This window comes from Dromiciops gliroides, chromosome 2, assembly GCF_019393635.1.
Source record: "Dromiciops gliroides isolate mDroGli1 chromosome 2, mDroGli1.pri, whole genome shotgun sequence".
In the NCBI taxonomy this organism is placed as follows: Eukaryota; Metazoa; Chordata; class Mammalia; order Microbiotheria; family Microbiotheriidae; genus Dromiciops; species Dromiciops gliroides.
Genome location: NC_057862.1, coordinates 166,359,633 through 166,383,363, shown reverse-complemented (window position 1 = coordinate 166,383,363; position 23,731 = coordinate 166,359,633). Strand labels below are relative to the sequence as shown.

General features: G+C 37.4%; 1 protein-coding gene across 1 annotated transcript in view; it reads right to left on the bottom strand.

The window, feature by feature from the left end:
- Positions 1–23,731, bottom strand: part of MYO5C (myosin VC) — a 139,451-nt gene that overhangs the window by 60,685 nt on the left and 55,035 nt on the right. Inside the window, exons 10-19 of the mRNA XM_043981982.1 lie at positions 22,334–22,599; positions 17,636–17,717; positions 16,534–16,674; positions 12,957–13,082; positions 10,274–10,357; positions 8,209–8,343; positions 6,293–6,390; positions 3,489–3,575; positions 2,806–2,917; positions 790–1,001 (exon numbers count right to left, since the gene is read on the bottom strand). Of these exons, the coding sequence (XP_043837917.1) occupies positions 790–1,001; positions 2,806–2,917; positions 3,489–3,575; positions 6,293–6,390; positions 8,209–8,343; positions 10,274–10,357; positions 12,957–13,082; positions 16,534–16,674; positions 17,636–17,717; positions 22,334–22,599 (1,343 nt within the window). The remainder of the gene's footprint in view (positions 1–789; positions 1,002–2,805; positions 2,918–3,488; positions 3,576–6,292; positions 6,391–8,208; positions 8,344–10,273; positions 10,358–12,956; positions 13,083–16,533; positions 16,675–17,635; positions 17,718–22,333; positions 22,600–23,731) is intronic.

Below are 23,731 nucleotides of genomic sequence, written 5' to 3'. Positions count from 1 at the left end.
TTACATAACACCTTTTCTGATCCTCCAGATGCCAATGTTCCTCCTCCAAATTCCCTTTACTTATGTATTCATTTTATCTATACTTATAAGTGTACATATTGTTTCTGCCAACAGAATGTAAATTGTTTGAGGTCAGGTGCTGCTTCATTTTTGCCTGGCATGTGACAGGCACTTAATAAATGTTTGTTCATTGGTTGTGTGATTATTTTTTCTTTGTATTCCCCAAACCTACCACAATACCTTGTACACAATAGATACTTAACAAACATATTTTGATTTAATTAAATGCCAAGTAATATATCCAAACTTCTCAGGATTATGAACATAAGTTAATACTAATAATTTCTTTTTGCAGGGCAATGAGGGTTAAGTGACTTGCCCGGGGTCACACATAGAGTGTCAAGTGTCTGAGGCCAGATTTGAACTCAGGTCGTCCTGAATCCAGGGCCAGTGCTTTATCTACTGCACCACTTAGCTGCCCCCTCCAATACTTATAATTTCAATACCCCATCAATTTACCCTCATTTTAAAATATCACTCACTATACTATTAAGAGGAAAAGGCAACATTAATACCACCAGAGAAAACCTAACTTTTAAAAGGATAGAGCAGTTCCTCTAAGATCATATGTTAAAAGTGGTCAAAGCAGAATAAGAACCCAGGAACCCAGAAACTCAGCCTTCCCATTCCTCTGCTTAGCTCCTAGAATCCTTTGCTTCTTCTCTACTTGTGTTTGTAAGCGCCTATACATACATACCGTCCCCCCTATTATGTATATCAGTTCAATACCTTACAGTTTTCTGTCCACGAAAGTACTGCTGTATTGTGACAGCAGCTTTTCTCTGTCGGAGAAATTTCTTTCTCTGGAGCCAGCCTCGGATGTGCTTTTGTATCACAATACACCCTTGCCTCAGTTTATCCAACCGGAGTTTTTCTAAATAGGCCACCTGTCCTGCTCTGAAGAAAATTTTTGTTTTACCAAACTGATACTGGTTAGAGTCCTAGAAGAGAAAACAGTATGTCTCATCAGACATGATCTTTCCCCAAATTTATTATATGCAGATTTTTCACAATATATGTGAGACACCTGAAGTCTTGAGGTTATGGGAGTAGAGTAAGTACAAACCAAGGTTGCCAGCACTGGCTGAACATGTTCTGAAAAAAAAAATGGACATGGTCTGGAGAAATCTTCATGGGGCATGACAGATGAATTCAAGCATCTAGAAGGCAGTTATGTAGCAGAGGGATCCAATAAAAGGGTTCCTGGACCAAGTAAGAGTCAAAGACAAAGACCAGGAATGATAAGAAACAATATGAAAGGTAAATCCAAATCTTGCCCTTCACTGTACTGTGACTTATATGGACTGTGCATGTTTGAGGGGAATAGTCCAAGAATTCTATGGAGACTTTGAATGCTTTTTCCTTGGAGGACAGACCAACCCCAAAATGGAACTTTAAGAATGGAAGACTAGGGGCAGCTAGGTGGTGCAGTGGATAGAGCACTGGCCTTGGAGTCAGGAGTACCTGAGTTCAAATTCAGCCTCAGACACTTAACACTTACTAGCTGTGTGACCCTAGGCAAGTCACTTAACCCCAATTGCCTCACTAAAAAAAAATTTTTTTAATTAAAAAGAATGGAAGACTATATAGGTCCTTAGGGAGATGAAGCTCATCAAAGAAAGGATATTGCTTAACTTTCTTATCTATCTTGAATGCTTTTTTCCATGCTGAGGGACTGCAGTCCCATGATTGTACTCTCTGTCCGGAGGACAGTACAGGTCTGCAAACAGGTGAGACTCATTGGAGGGGAGTGTTTCTTTATCCTTACCGGGGGTTGGGAAGACTTGAATGCCAAAGTTGTCCAGTAAGTCTGGAGGAATTTATTTTCTCTAAGGAAGGCAAATATCCAATGAAGAGGGGAAGAGGGATAGCTGAGATATCATTAATGAGAAGACCTTGTGATTTTATCTAGTATATGTAAACCCAGAGCTTTGGTTCTGGGTCATAGGTTATACTGCTTTGCCCAGAATTCAATGCCCACCACAATTTGTTACACCTTCATTTTTCTTGCTATATCTCATATGACTTTTCTACACGTTCTATTCTCAGGCTAAATTGTATATGCCTTGTCCTTTCCTACCTTCATTCTTTTTCTCATGATATATTCTCTATGCTTGGTATACCCTCCCTTCACTCCATCCATTAGTTGAACTTTTATACATTCTTTTGTTTATATCCATCTCACATGTCACCTTTTCCTTCTTCCCCCAACTGGACTATAGAGTTTTGCTTATCACTCCCTTATGCTGGACTTAAAGTTTAGAAGACCAGAATTTGAATTCCTGCCTCAGGCACTTGCTAGCTGTGCATCATTGGGTGATTCACCTAACCTCTCTCAGCCTCAGTTGCCTCATCTCTAAAATGGGAGTAATAGTACCTACCTTACAGGGTTTTTGTGAGGATCAAATGCAAAACATGTCCAGTGCTTTGCAAACCCTAAAACACTATATAAATGCTAGCCAATACTCTTATGCAATCATCATATACTGTTTTGCATCAGCTAGTATATGTATCATAGCCCTCTACTGAACTGTGAGCTCCATGAGAGCATATGTCATTGGCTAAACTTTGCATCACAAAGTCCCAGTACTAAGAATTGATAAGATAATCTTATCTGAACCATTCATTTTATAGATAACCAGTTCCTTAGTGCTTTGCACCCAGAAGGTAATGAAAACACATTTGTTGAATTGAATTATCTAAGAGGGAAAAAAAGGGATCCACAATAGGGGGGCACAGACTAACCTGGATCAGTCTGTGCAAAACCACCTTGCAAACCTCTTTCTTATCACTGAAGGCGAGTTCTTGCTGAGTCATAAGCACTCCATAGCGGCTATAAAACTCTATGTATGTCCATCTGAGGAAAAAAAAAGATTCCATTTTGGCAAATGACAACATGATCTGAGAGCAGCACCAAGAGCTCTTTTTGCCTAGGGGTCTCAGATGCCCTAGAACACTTCCTGTCACCACCTCTACTCATGGTACTCTAGAATGAGTGGGGAGGGCTGACAGGTTATACTGGGTTATGCTGGTGGCACTGACCCTAGTAACCCCCTTCCATCACCCTAACCACCCTTCTGAACAGCCACCAAGAGTCCTTTCAGTTTGCCATAGCCAGAGCCTACCTCCCATGAGACATTTTCTGCTTGCCACCTACCTCCATACAAACTTCTCTCTCACAGGAGTCATGGAATTTGGGGCCAGCAGCTGCTGAGTATAATCAGCAAGTGGGAAGTGGGTACTAATAGTGGTGATCTGTTTCCCTTAAAGCCCAACTGTACTCTATGCTCTCTAACATGTTTTCCATAGGGCGGTGAGAAGGGTTTAGGAAATTTTCAACTGTACTTACAGAGGGTGTGTACCCAGAATGAATGCTGCCCCTCAGTGCAAGATAAGTATTTGTTCCCAAAGAATGACTACCAACATACCTGGAAGGATAGCTCTGAGCACTGATACGAATTGTTTCTAAGACTCCACAGGCTCGAAGCTGCTGAACAATTCTTTTGGAGTCAAACCTAAAAGAACAAAGAGTTTGCAACTGTGTCTCTGTGTTGTTGTGTCTCTGTGGACCTGAATCCAGATGTTGTTGTTCAGTCATGTCTGACTCTTTGGAACCCCATTTGGAGTTTTCTTGACAAAGATATTGAGGTGGTTTGTATTTTCTTTTCCAGATCATTTTACAGATGAGAAAACCAAGGTAAACAGGGTTAAATGACTTGTCCAGGGTCACACAGTAAGTGTCTGAGACAAGATTTTAACTCAAGAAGATGAGTCTTCCTGACTACAGGCCTGGCGTTCTATCTACTACACCAATATAGTTGCCATTTATATGGAATTAAACTGTTGCAATGGATAAATTATACATAAGTCAGGACAAAACAGACATGCAATACAATAAGGGAGGGCAGCAAGGTAGCATAGTGGATAGATGTCAGGTCTGGAGTCAGGAAGACTCATCTTCCTAAGTTCAAATCCAGCATCAAACATTTACTAGCTATGTGATCCTGGGCAAGCAACTTAACCCCATTTGCCTCAGTTTCCCCATCTGTAAAATGAACCTGGAGAAGGAAATGGCAAACCACTACACTATCGCTACCAAGAAAATCTTAAATGAGTCCACAAAGAGTCAGACATGACTGAAAATCAACTGAAGAAAACAAAAAAGTAATAAGGGAGTTTTCCATCACGTGGAGATCCTAAAAGCAAGGATGGATGCCCACTGATCTTGGAGTCAAAAGACTTGTGTTTGAATCTGAAAGGTGAGCACAGATAATTATGATATTGAAGGAGGGGAGAGATAAAAGATAATCTTGTCACCTAGAAAAAGGTAAATTGTGTCTAGTATCCTTCAAGTGGGATTAAAAAGTATAATAAGCTGAATTCTTGAAGACTTTCATCAAAATGAATCATCTATCCAGCTATCTATTGAATTTGGCATCTGAAAGATAAACGTGAGTTATGGAAAATTCATTTATGGGAAACATTTTTGTTCCTATAGATGCCAGATAAATCATGTTACTATGCATAAAACATATTAAAGCACTTTAAGAATCCCATGTACATGTAACTCATATGCTAACTGAAAATTACTTCTATTACTTCATTAAAACAGGTATCCTATGGGTCACTATTAGGCAAAATTTTGTTAGTTTCATCTAATGATTACTAGATATTATTTTAATGACTATCTCTTTGAATAAATTTAAAATGTTTCCTATTATTTTGAATTTTAAAACACCATCAGGCATGAGCATCTCTACATATGAAGAGCTGAAAAAAGAGAACTATATGTGTCACTGCAAATCTCTATTATGCACAATTTAGGGTTTTAAAAAATGTGTAAATTCAACACCCTAGTTTCAAATCTGTTCTGCTTGTTTTCTGCTCAATAGCCATCTTTCTGTTCTCTTCTGCATATACGAGGGAAGGGATTAGGACATTCAGTAATGTAACCAACAAGATGATCTACAGCCTGATATCTTTATCAAGTGATAATACCTCTATGAGTCATGGAATCAATCAAAGGTATAAACTAAATGTGCCTAAGTCCCAGACACACATTGAATTCATCAATCATGGGTGTAAATTAGGTGTACACAAGTCCTCCATCAATTTGGGAGGAGTCATTTAATGAAATTAGATGAAGCCACAGAAGAAATGAATTGGGATGGGTTAAAAGAATTAGACACACCTCTGAGCTGAAGGATTTTAACTGTGAGAGTTAAATTTCAGGAGCACTTTGAGGAGCCAGATCCTCGTTCCTGTAACTAGAGGGCAGCAAGGTGGGGAGGGGAGAGGTGGGAAGATTGAGTCTCTCTTCTCCCCTGCTTTTGACCAGAGGACAACACTACAAACTTTGAAAGGTTGGAAGATTTAGCCTTCTCATCAGAGCTGGTGACAGTGCCTCAGGGCAGCAGTATTTCAGGTCAGAGTACCGTAGACTTCCTGCCTTGCTGGGCTGTTCAAGTTGTCATCCTTTCCCTTTGCAATAGGATTCGAAATGCCTTTTTTTTTTTTTTAATAGAACTGGGCTGGTTGGAGAGGCTTACTGGTTGTTGTTGTGTGTTTTTTTCTGGTACCCTTTTGCTGAAATATATATATAGATATATATATATATATATATCTATATATATATATATATCTTCTCTATAATCTATCCTATTACCATCTTAACCCAATTACTATATATTTTAGTAATATACTTATAAATAAAATAACTTTTATTTAACTATATCCTATAATTAATAGTTTCCCCCTAATTATTAAGATTTTACTCTATTGGCAAATTATGTGTAAAGACATGTCTATGTCCTAACCAAATTAAATTATTCTAGCTCATCTCCAGTTTCTTCGACACTTTTCTTACTCACCCATTCTATTGTATGCTCTTTGAGAGCAGGGTCTGTATCATAGCCATCTTGGTCTCCCCAGTATTAAGAACAGTAATATATAAGAGGAGCTTAACAAGCATTGAGTAAATGAATTTTCATTTTAAATCTTGTATTTTACAATCACAAATTCTTCTTTATACTTAAAACATTTTTCTGGGTAAAAATGTTGATCTTTTCAATTTTACATGAAATTAATTCATATCAGTCATCAAAGAACCAGAAAATGGTTTAAAAATGGAAATTCTTTCCCCAAAATCTTTTGTGTTTCCTAAGAGCAAAATTAAATAAGTAGCCATGATCCTAGACAATATTTGCATCTTCAGGAGTACTAGAATACTTACTCAAATGGTAATTTCTTATCATTTGGCTTTATGCATCTTACATAGTGAGGTGTGGTTGCATTGAGTGTCTCCATCAGCAAATACAAAGAGGTTCGGAACTAGAAAATCATAAATTTTCAGGTCATATTGAAGGTCACATTTAAGATCATAAATCAAGATCATATTGAGCCTAATTTAACTGTTTATCTAAGCAATCAAGATACCCTTAGCCTTTGTTCTATCTTAGAAACTGAAGGGGAGGAAAAGAAAAACATAATGCCAAGAAATAAAATAAAGGGAATTTTGGGGGAGTGTCTATACCACATATGATACTTTTTTGATTATTAGATATAATGAAAAATTTCTCAGATTCTCAAGGTAAGTTAGGAAGGTATGACAGATATTCCTTCTTGTACATGACATCATAGTGATTGCAGCAAGACCTGGGACACTATAAAGCCCCTTAAATGAAATTCATAACCATTTGAAGGAGTTTCATCTAACTATCCACACAAGGAAAAACAAGTAGATGAAGAATGTTTATTGTTCAGAATATATTTATAGCAGGCATCTCTGTGTACATATACTTATGGAAACACATGACATATACACACATTCATGTGAACATACATGACCAAAAGAACAAATGGACAATGAAATAGGTCCATAAATGAGCATGTGGGAGAGAGTGACTAACTTGTCTTTGGGAAGTTGTACAGTTCTTTCTACCATCACTAAACACCTCAAAACAAAGGTCCATATTTTTTTACATAAATATTTTTCTAGTGATAAATGGCTGTGAGTCATGAAATATTAGAGTTCTTTGAAGACTTGAAGTTGAGAGTCACCCAGAGGAAAATGGAAAGATATGTGGTAGCCTAAAACAGGCTACATTACAATACAGTCCAAATGAAGACCTATGCAGGAGGAGCAGCGTAACAAATGTGACCAGAGAAATGTATGACTAAAAAAAAGTGGGCTGGTCATGCAGCCAAGAGAAAGGGATAACTGATGACTAGTCTCTATGCTCCAATGGTATCCATGCACTGTCAAGATAACAAATGTGCTCCCAGAACAATGGGATGTAAATTTATGGGAGGACATGGACAGGAGGCTCCCAGGGGTAGGCATGGATGGGATGCAATCTGCATTGCTGAAAAAATGCATACATCAATGAACTCACCAGTATTGGTGTATTAAAATAAATTGAGATGAGCTCCAACAGTAATAACTTACATTTATTTGCATAGCATGTTAAGCTTTGTAAAGTGCTTTAGTACATTTATTTCATCTGTGTCTCATAACAGCCTGCTGAGTTATAAAACCACAGGTTTAATATTGCTTTTATAAAATATTCAGAGTCGTGAAGACCTGTGGTCAAGGCCTGCCTCATACATATTGGCTATATGACCCTGGACTAGTCCCTTGAATTCTCAGGGGCCAGGTAACTCTTAAGACTCTAAGGTTGAAATCAGCTGCCAATTTACTCTGGGAAAGGAAGTATCTCATTGAGAAGACTTCCTGTATACCAATGAAATCATGGATCTAGTTGAAAAACAAGTAACCTTGAAAACTCAGAACAGCATTTGGCCTAATGAAGCATGTTAATACCTTGAGACAATGCAAATAAAGCATTTGTTAACCATAAACTGCTATATAAATATAAGCTAATATTGTGATTGTTACTTTCCAAAGGTCCTCAAAACAGCAGCCAATAAAAGGTGATATTTGGCCAGACCTGTGTTGTCTTGATAAAAAGCCCATTTTTATAAATAATGATTTTCTTCTATGTTTGTATTTTTATATTTGAAAAAAGAGGCATTTTCCTTGTCTGCCCTGGGATATGGATTATATACATGACTCTCCAAGAAAAGCACCAGAAATCACACCCACAAGCCTCCCTTCTCTTTACTACCCCCCAAAGATCAACTTGGTACCTTGTTGCCAACTGTTGTCCGGAAATGCTTGTTATTTGGCTTGACCACTTGTTTGGAAGATTTAACGGTGATAGTTGAATTGAAAGGGGAAGGAGGGCCAGGGTTTTCTTGGAAAAAGCTAGCACAGAGAGGAAACTAAAATTGACAAAGAACATCACATTTAATACGGATAAGAATAATAAGAAGTAGCAGTTATATAACACTGTATGGTTTACAAAGTGCTTCACAAATATTAGCCCATTTGATCCTCACGATGACTCTGGGAGGTAGCTACTTTATTATTCCCATTTTACAAATGAGGAACCTGAGGCAGACAGAGGTTATGTGACTTTCCCAGGCTCACACAGCTAGCATCTGAATCTGGATCTGAACTCAGAAATTTCTGACTCCAGGCTAATCCAACCCTCCCTCATTTGACAGATACAGAAATCAAAGACCAGAGACTTACCTAAATCCATGTGGTAAATTAATGTTTGGACTAGAACATAGGTCTCAAGTTTCAGTCTAATGCACTCTTCGTTACACTGCGCTTACGTCTCTTAATCATAAGGCATAACGTGAATGTGCCAAGAACCACTGGTTTTATCACCACAGAGAGCTCATACTGTGGGAACCCCCTCCACCAATGCAAATGGGTACTCTTTCTCTATCTTAGTTACTAGGGCACCAGACAAGGTTCACATTAGTTAAATGATTTATCCAGAGACACTCTGACCCTTTCCTAATTGTGTCCTTGGATAAAGCACTTCCCACTTCCCTCCAAGTTTCAGTGCCTCTGATTCTAAAATAGGGATAATAATGCCCCTATTACCTACTTGCTGTGTGAAGAGCACTTTGTGAATCTGAAAGCACTACGGAATCATGAGCTATTATTATTAACAATAACAATCATACAGGCTGATTGTATTAGCAGGTTTTTTGTTTGTTTGTTTGTTTTTTAGTGAGGCAATTGGGATTAAGTGACTTGCCCAGGGTCACACAGCTAGTAAGTGTTAAGTGTCTGAGGCCGGATCCGAACTCGGGTACTCCTGACTCTAGGACCGGTGCTCTATCCACTGTGCCATCCAGCTGCCCCCAGCAGGCTTTTTTTAAAGTGTCACACAAGCTTGTAATCAACTAAGACCTCTAAATTAAAAATAAATACATGTACTGTTCCTACTCATCCTCACAATCAAGTCTCCTGTGTTCTGTACCTTTGTATTTGATTTTCTGCATCTAAATGCAGGATTTCATCTCATTTTTCATTTTCTTCATTTTGGACTTATGTTTCAGCTTGCTGAAATAATTTTCAAAATGGTTTCCATTGTTATCGGGTTAGCAATCTCTCGGCCAAAGCTAATCATCTACAAATCTGATAATCATGGTAGTCATCACCATGCTTAAAATTTAGAAAATTTGTACTGCTAATTTAAAAAGCATTTATATGTATACTCAGAGTGAAGATAACAAATCTTCATCACTGTAACTGTCTGGGGCAGCTGGCTCCTTCTCTTCCTCCCGTCTTTTGGAAATCTCTCCCAAAGTATTCTCAGGGAAATTTGAATAAAACAACCAACTTGCTGTGCGGGAAAGGATGTGGAAGGGATAAGGAATGAAAAGGGTTTGGGGGAAATACTTTTAACCCTAAAACTCCAGAGATGGCTGCTGATGTGAATGGAAGACATGCTCTTTAGGCACTTGAGAAAAATGGTATATGGCTCACTGTGTAATGTTGAGAACATATGGCCATTTCTGTGACCATTAATTGGAAAACAAAAGTTATTTGTTTTGAGTCTTGTGAGCATGAATGCTTATAAAGGGCACTACTGGCTCATCTTTGGATAGTGGCAGATAATGCCATTTCCAGGTTCTATCTGGGTAGGGGGCAATGATCCAGAGAGGTGAGAGGTCCCAAAAATACATGCAGATCCTTAGTTTCAGGAAGGAACCTCTTATACAAAGGTTGTACATACAACATACATGTTCATCATAAAGAAGGATATTTTACTCATATATTTCTTCAGTTGCATGGGACTGTACAATGAACAATTATTAAATTATTTTATTAAAGTACTGATTTACAAACCTTGCTTGTTCTCAGGATTTCAACCAATACTTCATACACTGTATCTCTGTTCTTCTCCAGAAATCCTTCACATTTATACTCTACCTATGCAAAGAGCTTAAATTAGGAATATCATCAGGTAGAACAGACAGTTTTTAGTCTTTGAATCACTATTTATGGATGACAATGGTTTTATGTTTTTAAAAAAGTTGAAGATAAAGTGGCTGGAAATGTCAATTGAAGAAAAAAAGGATTTAGTTTCTTTATTTTTTTTATTACTGTAGCTTTACTACAACCATGAAATACTAACAATATATCCTCCAGCACACCATGCCTGAGTATAACAATGTCTACCTGGCTTTTTAATTGTAAACTGCTTTAAAACCAAGCTTCCTGAATTCTAGCTAATAAATTCAGGAAGAAGTCTCTAGGTTGTCATGTTGTTCTGTCCCTGTGCCCATCAGGAGGAGGGGAAAGAAGGCTCAGTGATGCCCCATGGTTTTAGTAACAAACCTTTACTTAATTAGACACTAATGTGGTAGCGAGGAATGACCTTACCAAAGAAAATCCTGATAACTGAGAGTCCAAGAACAGACAAAAACCCCCAAGATGGGCTTTTAAAAAGACACAATGTATTTTATAGTTTTATAGAGTATGAATCACTAATTGTTTGCAATGGCTGAGCTCTGCCAAAGACCAAAAGATCTCCTCTTTCTAAGTATTTTCTTTTGCTTGATACTTCAAACAATGGCATTGATAAAGAGATTGCTTAAAGATTCCAGCCTGTCTAAAAAAATCACTGGGAATTTCCAATGAAGTAGAAACTAGCTTATCGTATGGTCTACTGGAATAATATGTGTATATTTTCATGAGAGCACAAAGATGATGTGAACAGACTTTTCATACAAGACTCATGAGAGGAAGATTAATTTACATAGATTGAAATGAATATTATATATAATTGTTATTGTCTTCTGCACTAATTTTTCTATGAGATTTCACCTATGCAATTAATGAAGATAATTATAAATATAATTTAATAACATAAACTTTAATTTTGTATGCAATTTTACAGGGACCCCTCTAGTACATAAATTAATGTATACTTTTACAGAATACAAAAGCTGTTATTCAATGAGCCTGACATAGTTAATGCAACTTCCAAAGGAATCTGATTTGTAAGTGGGGAGTCACTTAGGTATCATCAGTAGAATATGGTATAATGGCACTCCCCAGAATACCTTGTTTATTCAAATGATTGATCATTCATAGATGTTCCAGACAGAGGACTTGTACTCAGTAACACCTAGTCAGAACCATACCTTGCTTTCACCACAGAAGCTGGCATCCACACAGTTATAAAACACAATTTCATAGAAACACAAAATGATGTATCTCACTCTTCCAGCCAGTCCATTCCTCCCTAGCAAAGCACTGTGTTACCAGTCCTGCCTTTATTTACCTTTTTCTCATATATTCTAATCACCTTTCCTGTTCTACCTTAGATATTGTTAACATTCTCCATCACCTTTTAAGGGGGAAAAAGGGTGTTTCTTTTGATATTTTCAAACCAGAATTCAAAATGGATTGAATTTTTTTGGAAAGCAGAAGGTAGAGGAAGGGGAAAAATTAAAGCAAATTGATAAAGCAATCATGTATTGACCAATGCTGTGTGTTAGGAAGATGTTAGTGAGATCATATATTTTCTTTATGAAGAAGATATTAAATCTATTTATATTTTCTTGGTAACTTCAATGGAAGGAGGTAGGTATAGTAAAGGTTGCTAACCAACTACATTTTAATCTTATTCACAAGCTGTAGTTTTTTTTAACAAATTTATTTTTGAGGTGAAGAGGAAACAAATAATTTTTTCTTCTGTGGTGCTCTATCTTTGTATATTTCTCCCTTACTTTTCTTCCCAACTAAACTAGCAATACAGTACTGTGAAAAGAGACTACTTTTAGTTTAGATTTTCTTTTCATGATAGACTGTTTCTGTGTGAATGTATTTAAGATCTTTATATTATCATTTGCTAAATTCTACCCTTCTAAATAGTCATATCTGGAAAGTTTTAAAGAAAAAGATGGGACTAAAAAGTTCAACCATACAGAGTATATTAAACAAGGAATAAAAGCAACATGGTATTTTTTTCTATTTAATTAACATTTCTTATTTCCCAGGTAGATGTGTTTTTTTTCCTTTTAAATTAAAATACTATGTATAAATTGACATTGATTCAGTAAATGAATAATGAATATTAGGAGCTTGGATTGACAAATGAAACAATGGGCATAGAGTTTTATTATCTTACATTATTTTCTTCTTATTTAATAAAACATGGCTTGTACATTGGACTACCAAGCCCTTTAAAAGCAATAATAAACAATATCATGAACTTTAAAAAAAAAGAAACATAAAGTGAAACCAAGTTAAGTGAATTCCCTAGAAAGTCAGGGTCTGTGGCAGGACCAAAAGAAGAAATTCTGACTGCTATCTACAAAACTTGTATACTGACCCCTACACCTGTTTTGTCATTACAATGAATTGCATATGACTCAAAAATTTCAACAATGCAGCATGGTGAGCACATATTTCAAATAAAACCAGAAACTCAGACCTACACTTGGCCTTTATGAAGGTACCTATATGAAAGATACTCATTCAATATGGGCATATGAATAATTGTTCAAGATCCATATCATACCTTATCAGCAAAGTGCTGGATGATGAAGGATGTATTTGACATTCTAGGCTTTTCAAATAAAGTATTTTTGTTGACAAAATTATTATAGAGTTTTTGGAGCCAATTTTCATCTGTACCATGTGGTAACTAAAAATAAAAAAAATAAACCGAGTTAAAATATTAATAGGGCAAGAAAAAGTTGCTAAACAGAATAAAACTTAACACAGACACCCAGCACACCAGTAAACTGACATGGGGCAACTAAGTGGCACAGTGAATAGTATCAGGCCTGGAATCTGGAAAACTCATCTTCCCTAGTTCTAATTTGTCCTCAAACTCTTACTAGCTATGTGACTCTGGGCAAGTCACTTAACCCTGTTTTCCTCACTTTCCTCATCTGTAAAATGAGCTGGAGAATGAAATGGCAAATCATTCTTGAATCTTTTCCAAGAAAACTCCAAATGGAGTCACAAAAAGTCAGACATGACCAAAAAAATGACTTAAAAACAAACTGTGAAATAAATGAACAACAGAAGAGTTGGTGTACAATTTCTGCCTATAGTTAGAAAAATGTACCATGATCTAAAGAGTTTTTGGTGCTAATATTGCAAAGATTCAAAAATGGTAATTTTTCTCCAATTAAACCAAGTATGATTTAAAGTGAGAGAAGGATATTGAATGATTAATGATAATGAAAATAAGAGACTATTTATCAGGCTGTGTTAGGATGGCAACAGGACAAAGAAGATCTGGATCTGGGAACAGTTGAACCTACATAAAATAGAAGAAATAAAGTAAAGAACATGATAATGTAGCACAGATATCAGAGGGTAAAGGAAGGTGTGTGTGTGGGGGGGTATCTAATTAAATAGACAGGTTCATATAATTTCAAGAGAACAAGAATCCTAAATTGCAAGAAAACAAGTGAATGCAAGATCAAATGGATGTTTTTATTTTTGCCATTGAGATCAACTTTTCCCTTTCCATTTTTTTTTCTTGCAAGGTCTAAAGATTCCTCGAATATCTGTGGTTCTTCAAAGTGCCTACAGTATTTTCATTTTAAGGAAGAAGAAAAAAGTTCTTGTTATGGTTGACATCACGAAATCGCTCATTAGAAAGGGTTCCCTTTTCATTCTCCAGCTTGTGAGGAGGGTGAGGATAACATCTTGTGGTCACTTTTGGCTTAGCTACTTGCAAAACTGGTTCTTGACATCATTGATTTTGGAATATCACAATCTATTTGCCATGATACTTCCTGAACACAATACTCCATTTTACCATTGTAATCCCTTGGCTTGCTTAGAAGCAAGGATTCTTCACTTTTTAGCCAGTGCTCACTACAGTGCCCAAGTACACGCTGACTTGACTTTCGTTTCATAGACTCCTTTGGCAGTCTGATGAAACCCATGGATCCAATTTCAGAAAAATTGTTGCCTAAACTTCTAAGTAGAGGAAGAGCTAAGTTTTAGTTAGAGTATGGTGAAAATAAAAATGCAATCTTTACCACTGAGGTTCAAGGAACCCCTGAAATCTATCCATAGACCCATGGATCTCAGGTTAAGAACCGATGGCTGAGAGCAGCCTCTGCAGATGACCTCTCTTAAACCTTAGCACCAAGGAGCTTCTTATATGGAGGGAATACAAATGTTCCAAAGAGATTGTCCAATTCAGTGGAAGAAGCATTCGATTGAGGGCCTACTAAGCACCTGGCCTTATGCTAGGTGTCAAGGAAACAAAAAACAAGAGTCCCTGGCCTAAAGGATCAATATTAAAATCTACAGGTTACCCCACATCCAGAGCTCAAACTATCTCTCTGCTCTTCTAGCATACCTGATCCCTAGACCTCTTTGCTTTATCCTCAAACTCTTCCAGTCTTGGTACCAACACAGAACTTTTAGTCTGTGCTTCCTTCCTGCTTCCCCAGCTCAGCATCCCATAACCCCAGGAAATGATTCTTAATTGTTCAGGTTTCTAACCTTTTTTTAGGTACCACTTTTTCCAGATTCCTGACTCCACACTCAGTTATGAAGTATACTTGTTCACAGCCCCCTTAGCTTTTGGGACAGGTCCTGTCCTTTGATCTACTTCAATATGGCCAGGAAGAACAGTGCAAAGTCCAGCCCCCTGCTGGACATGTGCTCCAAGATGATCAAAGACAGAAGGTCTGATGTACATCCAAGATAAAGCATGACTCTTGATGGTATGCATGTATACATATATATGTAAACATATATGTATATATGTGTGTGTGTATGTATGTAAACAGAAGGTGTTTATCAATTGGAGGATGGGTAAAAAAACCTCAAATAACTATGATATATATGAATGTAATGGAATATTATTTTTTACTAAACAATGGAAAATATAAATAATTCAGAGAAACATGGGGAAATTGTATGAAATGATGAGCGATAAACACAACCATAAGACAATGACTAAAACAATATGAATGAAAATATGATTAAAAGAAAATCAGACTCTAAGTGAAAAATCAACTGCAATCCCAGAGAACAAATAATGAAATATACTTCCTTCCACATGGCAGAATGCTATATAAATTGCCAAACAGTGTCACTGACAAGGACTTTTTCTTAATTGTTTTTCTTTTTTCTTCCTCTCCCTGCTCCCCACAAAGGAGGATTCAACTGGAGAAAGGTTTTTAGTGAAGCAAAGGGGTGTATTTCCATAAATGACTTGTAATGTAAAAATAGAAGGTATCTATATTTTTAAATTAAATATAAGGAATTTCAAGTTTCTTTTGAGAAATCTAGATAGAAGATACTCAGGGTTACTTGATTTCAATAAACAAAATGGAATTTGAAAAGATGTATAAACTTCAATGTTTAGGAAGATATCTTTCAAAGCCTTGTAGCAAAACCCCGTGTTTTGATAAGTGGCATAAAAGTTTTAGTCTGAGAGGAAGGAAGACTTCGGTGGCATGATGCAGTACAAAGAGCATTGGGCTTGTGATCCAATGAGCTGAATTCAAATCCTGATTTGCTACTTGCTACCTGTGTGACCATGGGAAGGCACCCTTTTTCAGCCTCAGTTTCCTCATCTCTAAAATGACTTTCCATGCCTTTTTGCTAACAGGTACTTCTATGACTTTTAACTATTGCTCTATATTGTTTTCTATTCTGGTTTTTTTTTTCAGATAAAAATCCATTATCAATTTGAAAGAAAAAATACGAGTGGATGATCTCTATGGTCCCTTCCAACTCTAAATTCATGATTCTCTCATTCTCTCTGTCTCTCTCTCCCTTCCTCCCTCTTCTTTTCTCTCTCCTTTCTCCCCTCTTCTTTTCTCTTTTCCCATCTCTGTCTCTCGACCTCTTTCCCTCTCTCTTTTTAAGAGATTCAAAGATATGTGTTTCAAAAATCCCCCTTGTAGGCAACTAGGTGGTGCAGTGGATAAAGCACCAGACCTGGATTTGGGAGAACCTGAGTTCAAATCTGGCCTCAGACACTTGACACTTACTAGCTGTGTGACCTTGGGCAAGTCACTTAACCCCCATTGCCCCGCAAAAAAAAAAATCCACTTTGTAAAAACACTTGTTACTGTTAGGAATGCAAAGGATGGATTAAGAAGAATGATTACCATGCACTCTTCATCTAGTAGCTCCAAAATACCCATTTTAGCTTCAATCAAATCAATAACTGGTTGATTGTCATAAAAGTCGATCAAAGTCCAAGGAATGCCTTCCTTCATGTATTCTTCTTGCTCAAGTTTGAAGACATGCTGACAATCCACATGTTGATAGAGGAAGAAAAACACACCACAGAGGTTAAATAAACTTTCTGGGAGGAAAACAAACATGAGGGAACCATTTTACAAATGGTTCAATACATGTCTTATAGTCATTCTCCCTCACACTCTGAGTGATTCCCCATGTCCTGTCTAGGTAAGAGGTGTTGTCCTAGATGTCCTCTTTTCATTCTGCAGTGTTGCCTGTCACTCAATTTGAACCGAGGATCACCATGCATATTCAATGTATTTCTATGCTGGCATCAAGGACAAAATGAATCCTTGTTTTGGGCTGTGGTCATGTCCCATCTTCCCCTCTCTCTTTTTCAATGAGCATACATAATAGAGAATCAAAAACAAGGGGAAATTATTTTGGCAACAGTAGTGACATAGGCATAAAATTCAACTATGGGAGCCAGACTTGCCCTTTCTGGGTTAGGACGAGCATAACAAAGAGCATCTCTTACAAGTGAACCTAGCTATCTCTTCTTTCCCTTCCTCACATTCTGCCAATAGAGAACATTCCCCTTTCCAAGAGACCTTGCTATGTATTTGTGTATGTGTGTTTGTGGAAGGGGGGAGGGGTGGTAGTGGTAAATGCCAGTATGCCCCCTTCACTCCTAGAAGGTCAAAGGGGGCAGGATCAGGATTGGCAACACTGCTCAAATTTTCCAGGGTAGGGTTTTTATCAAGCGTTCTTCCAAGACCATGGGATACTGGGAAGACTCAGTTCCCAGACACGGCCATAAGGTGGCGCAGTATCTCAGCACATGGTCACTCAGAAGAAAAATACATTATTCTGAGAGGGTAAATTTGTTGGACAGTGCAAAAGACTCCTGGGGAATCTTGGGGGGAATTTGTGAGCCTTACCTATTTATTGTATAGACCTCTCCCCTTCCATAAACATGTATAGGGCCAAAACTCAGTTTTAGGAAGATTAAAAAAAGTTACATACCAGGTTAAATTGTTGCTGCAGTTTTTCATTAGCATAATTGATGCAAAACTGTTCAAAGCTGTTCACATCAAAGGTTTCAAAACTGAAACAAATTCCAAATACCAGGATATATAATACTCTATACAAGTGTATATAAATAAATAGAAATTTATTAATCATAACTTCTTTCCATTTAGAACTGCAAAGAAGAAGACTGGCACCCCAACCATATCTTCTGAACTTAAAATTTAAAACTCTTGTTATCCACCATGGATTGCTGTGAATGATGACTTCAGTACCTGGTTAATGTCCACTTGACTGTTTTTGAGTTTCTCTCTACTTAGCTGGGTTGGTTTTCAGGCAGCAACCACAGTCTATCACTGGGATAGTATGTGAAAATTTTTCAGCATAATATAAAATGCTGGAGACTATGCTCTATCACAGATTTTAAGGACCCAGGATCATTTTCATGCAACGAAGGTTTGCAGAGTCCTCCATATAAGTTATCTCATTTGGTCCTTACATCAACCCAGAGATATAGGTGCCATTATTAATTCCCATTTTACAGATGAAGAAACTGAGGTTATTGGAGGTAAAAATGACTTGCCTAGAATCACACAAGCAATAAGTATCTGAGGTAAGATTTGATCTCAGGTGTTTTCCAAGTCCAGAACTCTATTCACTGCATCCCCTGCCTGCCTATTGTGCCACCTAGCTGCATGTTGTTGAGGCATGAGAGTGAGACACAGAGGATTAAAAGATTGCCTGATGTTTCTATTTTTAAATGTATTTTCCTCTAGCAGTTATGGCAAGTGAAGCTTTAAATAAATCCATGACAGATTTAAATGGTAATATTGGAAAGGCAGCTCCCTATCTTCTCAAATTCATTTAAAAATCAAATAGGACAAAAGCTCTAAGTTTGATTCATGCCAGTTGGGAGGAGCTTGAAGTTGCTTTGGGGGATGTAAGTCTAGATAATCCAATCTATTCTGGAACTATCCCTAGGGGCCTAAATCAGGTTGAATTCTGGGATGGCTGAGTTGATTTCATGGTACCTATAAGTGTTCTGACCCACTTTGTGAAGGAGAATGGCATGGGGTAGTTTGGCCTGGATCTGTCCCTAGCATAGTAGAATTCTTTGGGGGTGAGAGGTAAGGATACTGAATTGAATTCGAGACCCTGTCAAGTACAGTCCAGACTTTGGAATGTAAAAACAATGGAGGAAGGTAAAGATGTTCTGCATAACGGCCCAAGTATGACATATTGAATTGCTTGATTTCATAGGGAGGGTTGAGGAGAGAGGGAGGAAGAAAATTTGGAACATAGAATTAGCTCAAAGACCTTAAACTCATCAGAGTTGGCTCATGGAGGGAATAACATTCACACCCAGTTGGGAGGAGTAATCTATTTAACCCTACAGGAAAGTATGAGGGGAAGAGGATAAGGAAGGAAGGGTGAAAAAAAAAGGGAGTGCAGAGTAGGGGAGAGAACAGTCAGAAGTAAAACACTTTTGAGGAGGAATAGTTTAAAAGAAGATAGAAAATAGAGTAAATATCATGGGAAGGGAATAGGATGGAGGGAAACATCTAGAGTTTCATCCACATACATCTTGGGAACTGAGAGGTTCTATAACCAGTTGAGAAGCTAAGACATATCCAATTTAGTAAATATTTATTAAACATTTATTTTGTGATAGGCACTGGGACCCAGAACACTGTCCTATGACTACAATATAGAAGAATATCCATCAATATCTACAGACCCATTGATACCCACAGAACACCAGTGAGCCATTTGATAGGACTGGGGGTGGGGTGGGTCAATATCAGGAAGTATTTCTCAACCTCTGTGCCTCCACATAGAGTGCCTCAGTATGAGATCATAGTTGGTTCAAACCCTAACATTTATTCCAAAAGTCTTAGGGTAGTTTTAAGCCTTGGTATAAAATTGCCCTAAGACTTTTCGAATACCTGTATATAAACTGTAAAACATTACAGTTACGTAAAAGCAGTTATATTATATATATATATATATATATATATATATATATATATATATATATATATATACACACATTATGTAATACAATTTCTATAGGAATTTATGATCTTCAAGAAGTTTCCACATCCATTATTCCTCATTCAAAGGTCTTACAAGTGATGATCCTTCAGTCTCCACCTCAACTAATGCTAATTTTTACTCTCAGAACTTCATGACGAGAAGAGACCATAAGTGGTCAGTTAGTTTAACCCTCCAATTTTGGGATTAAGATACTGAAGCCCAGACATAGGAATGACTTCTCACATAGTCACAACTAGATAATGGCTTTTTTGAGGCTCTCTTGCCTTAAAGGCTGAGTTCATTTTTCCCATATTTTGAAGAGCACATATAGTCAAGTCCATAGTAGTGTTCTATGAGGTCGAGGGTAAAACTAAAAAATATGAGGATACTCGGTATAAACTTAGCATCATACAAATTTGTTCTGGTAATCTCATTTAGCCAAAATTGTATACTAAAAGACAGGGCTATTTTGCTAATTTGAAAAAGAAAATTAGGCATGCTTCTATTTCTCTTGAGGACATCCTTCCAGTCACCAAGGTCCCTAATGGATTTTCTTTACCTAGGGGTTTACTACACCAAAGAAATCCTTGGTTCAGTCCCTATACATTCTCTATCCCTTGTGTGAACAGTATTACTTTTTCTGATAGAACTTAATGCTTGGGGACAACATCAGTTCTGTTTTTTTTCTCCTGTAACTTCAGCAGCAAGCACATAGTATATGCTGAGCACATAGTAGGTATTTAATAAATTTTTCTTGCCTAAGTATTGTATTTAAGTTGTAGGGCTGTTTATGTTGAACTAACATCTAGAGTGCTGTATTTTAAATATGAATCAACATTTATCCAAAACTTATAAATCTACCTTAAAACGTGATTTGGAATCAATTAGTATCCGAACAAGCATATGGCGAAAGCTGGCTATGTAGGCTGGATATGGGGTACAGGACTGAATGTGTGATCAACAAAATCTCCACAGCAATACTACCTTTGGCTGGCTTCCTCCTAGTCCCTTCCCCACCTAATGGTTCTGCTTTGAGGAACACACGTGACTGGTTAAGAGTTAATGCATTCTATTTGCATGCAAGATAGAAAAAGATAGGATCCATCTTTTTGTGAATTTCTGATAGTTTACTCATTGCCCATAAGGCAAACATTCCTGTGAAATAATCTTAAATAACCTTGATGGAATACAGCCTATGCCATCATACATTTTTAATAAATCAGAATTTGTTTTGGGAAGGGGATGGACAAATATGGCTAGATTTTTTAAAATGTATATATATTTTTATTCTGACTTTGAACACCATATAGAACATGACTCTGCAAATACAGAGAACAGAAAAAGTATTGTATCTGAAACTGTAAGTATCCAATATGTATCACTTGCTTTTCTTTTTAAGTATATAACAAGATCAATGTGTAGCTTTCAAAGCTAACTACTTATGTGGCCTTCTTTCTGGTCTTCCTTTTCTCTCCATTAAGAAAAAAAAGTTGCCTCAATGATTTTCCCTCCTAATCTTTCTTTCCTTTTTGTTTCCTCTACACTATCTCTAACTCTCTTCTCTCTCCCACTCATTCCCCCCATTGAGGAAAAAGAAAAAGAAAAAGAAAAAGAAGTCTAACAGGACTAGATTTTTAAAAGTTCGAGTCTAATGACATATTAGAGGAAACAAGTTCCAGCACTCTCTCTCTGTTGTTTTCGCTCTTGTCCACAATTAAGCTAACATCCTCTGGCCAAAACATCAGACATGTGATTTGCAAAATTGGGTTGAGGGAGAGAAAGGGAAAAAAAATCACAACCCAAACACATGATCTCCAGTCTCTGGAAGATTTAATTGTCTACCTTGGCAACAACCCAACTGCCTGTCCTAGAGAAAGCCAACAATGAAGAATACTTTTCATTAAACAACTGAGCAGGATCCAGGCATGAGAAAGTTTCCTCTTACATAGCAAACTACATTGTACAAACATACATGTATAAACAGACAGTATGATATGGTGGAAAAACACTGTGTTTGGAGTCAGAGGACCTGGGCTGGGAGCCTGACTCCGTCCCTTACTATGTGACCATGTGCAAATAAATCATTCTGTAACTCAGTTACCTCATCCATAAAATTCATTTGGACGGGATCAGAGGTTCTCAAAGTATGGTCCAGAGATCCCTGATGGTCCCTGACACCTTTTGATGTGGTCTGCAAGGTCAAAACCATTTGCACAATAATACAAAGATGGTTTAACTTCTAATATGGTAAATATCAAGAGAAGCAACCCACAGGAACAAAAGCTCTCTGGGGATCCTCAATACTTTTTAAGAGTGTAAAGGAGTAGGGCAGCTAGGTGCAAAGTGGATAAAGCACTGGACCTGGATTCAGGAGGACCTGAGCTCATATCCAGCTACAGACATTTAACACTTATTAGCTGTGTGACCCTGGGCAAGTCACTTAACCCTCATTGCCCTGCAAAAAAAAAAAAAAAGAGTGTAAAGGAGTCCTGAGATCAATTAGCTTGAGAACCATTGGACTAGATAAACTTCGGGTAGTGATTCTATGATCCTATCACCTTTATATCAGTGAAGATAAAACAAAGAAGAGTTCTTCAAAATAAATAGGTACCCAGATACTTAAACCAGAAAGATTTGGGTCACTGGGAATTATCTTACCCATAAATGTCCAAAACCCCAATGAAAGTATGTTTCTTGCCCGAAAACTGCAAAGCTCTGTTAATCCTTTCCACAATGAAGTCAAACAGATGAGAATAGATTTTCTTGGCCAGGGCATCTCTGGCATTTAGAGACTGAAGTCTGGTCATGGGTTTTATCACAGTTTCTGAGGTAGTGATGATTTTGCGGTTACACAGCCACTGAGCAACACCGTTCCTGTCTACTTCAAGGAGTTCACAAAATATGTTCAAATGTCTGTCACCTCCCTATAAGAGGAAAAATAAAATCATATGAGCCATCTTATAACTAAAACTAAAAATGAAAATGAAAATATTCCTTTGACTTGGCCACCTGTCTCCTTGCTCTCCCAACACACAGGGAATTGCAACTAGAAGAGTCCCCAGAGGTCAATAGGTCCAACACATACTTGATCCCATTCTCCAACCTTTTATCCTTTCCCTATTACATATTACTTTCTCTTTTCTGATTTCCTTCTTCCCTTACTTATTTTTATGCTAATCAACCAAGGAAAGAAGGTGTAGGATTAGCAGTAAAAGGTACAAGGGGGAAAAGAAGGTCTTGAGGATGGCATGATGTCAACGAGGGAGGTTCAGGCATGAGAAGAAGGAATGGGAAGTTGAAATGCTACTGAGAGCACTTCCTATACAATATTGTGGTGGTCAAAAAGATAAGGATATGAGGAAATGATTAGATAACCTTGAAGAATGTCATTTTGCGTCTCAGAATCTCTAGCTTATGAACTGTTTTGTTTAGAGCCAAATAATTTAATTGGTGCTAAAGACAGAGAAATCTTTTAGCATATAGTATCCCTAAAGCTCTTGAGAATATCACCACACTGGTCTACATTAGCTAATATATAGTTTCCAACTGGAGGATCAACCTTTTTCTGCTGTAGTGTTCCCCTCACAATGGACTCCTCGGCCTCCTGCCTTCCTTGACTGCTAGTGTGAGATTTTTACTCACACCTAGTTAGTTGGAGACTCACCAGTCTAACCATGGAGTGGTCATTCGGTCAACAAATATTACTGAGCAACAATTAAATGCAAGGTACTGTGGAGTATACAAATTGTAAAATCATAGACTCTTAGAGCTGAAAAGGACCTATAAGTTTATGGGACCTCAAAGACCATTTAGCTCCAATTCATTGCTGAACAAGTAATCTCTACATCATATTTCCAACAGGTAGTCATCCAATCATTGCTTGAAGACCTCTAGAGGTGGCCAGGCCATGCAGCAGATAGAGAACTGGACCTGGAACCCGGAAGACCTGAGCTCAAATTAAGCCTCAGCTTTGTGACCCTAAGCGAGAGAAAAATTCTCTCCCATCCAGAAGGGTGAAGAGACTTGAGACCATGTTATATAAGGATGAGCTGAGGA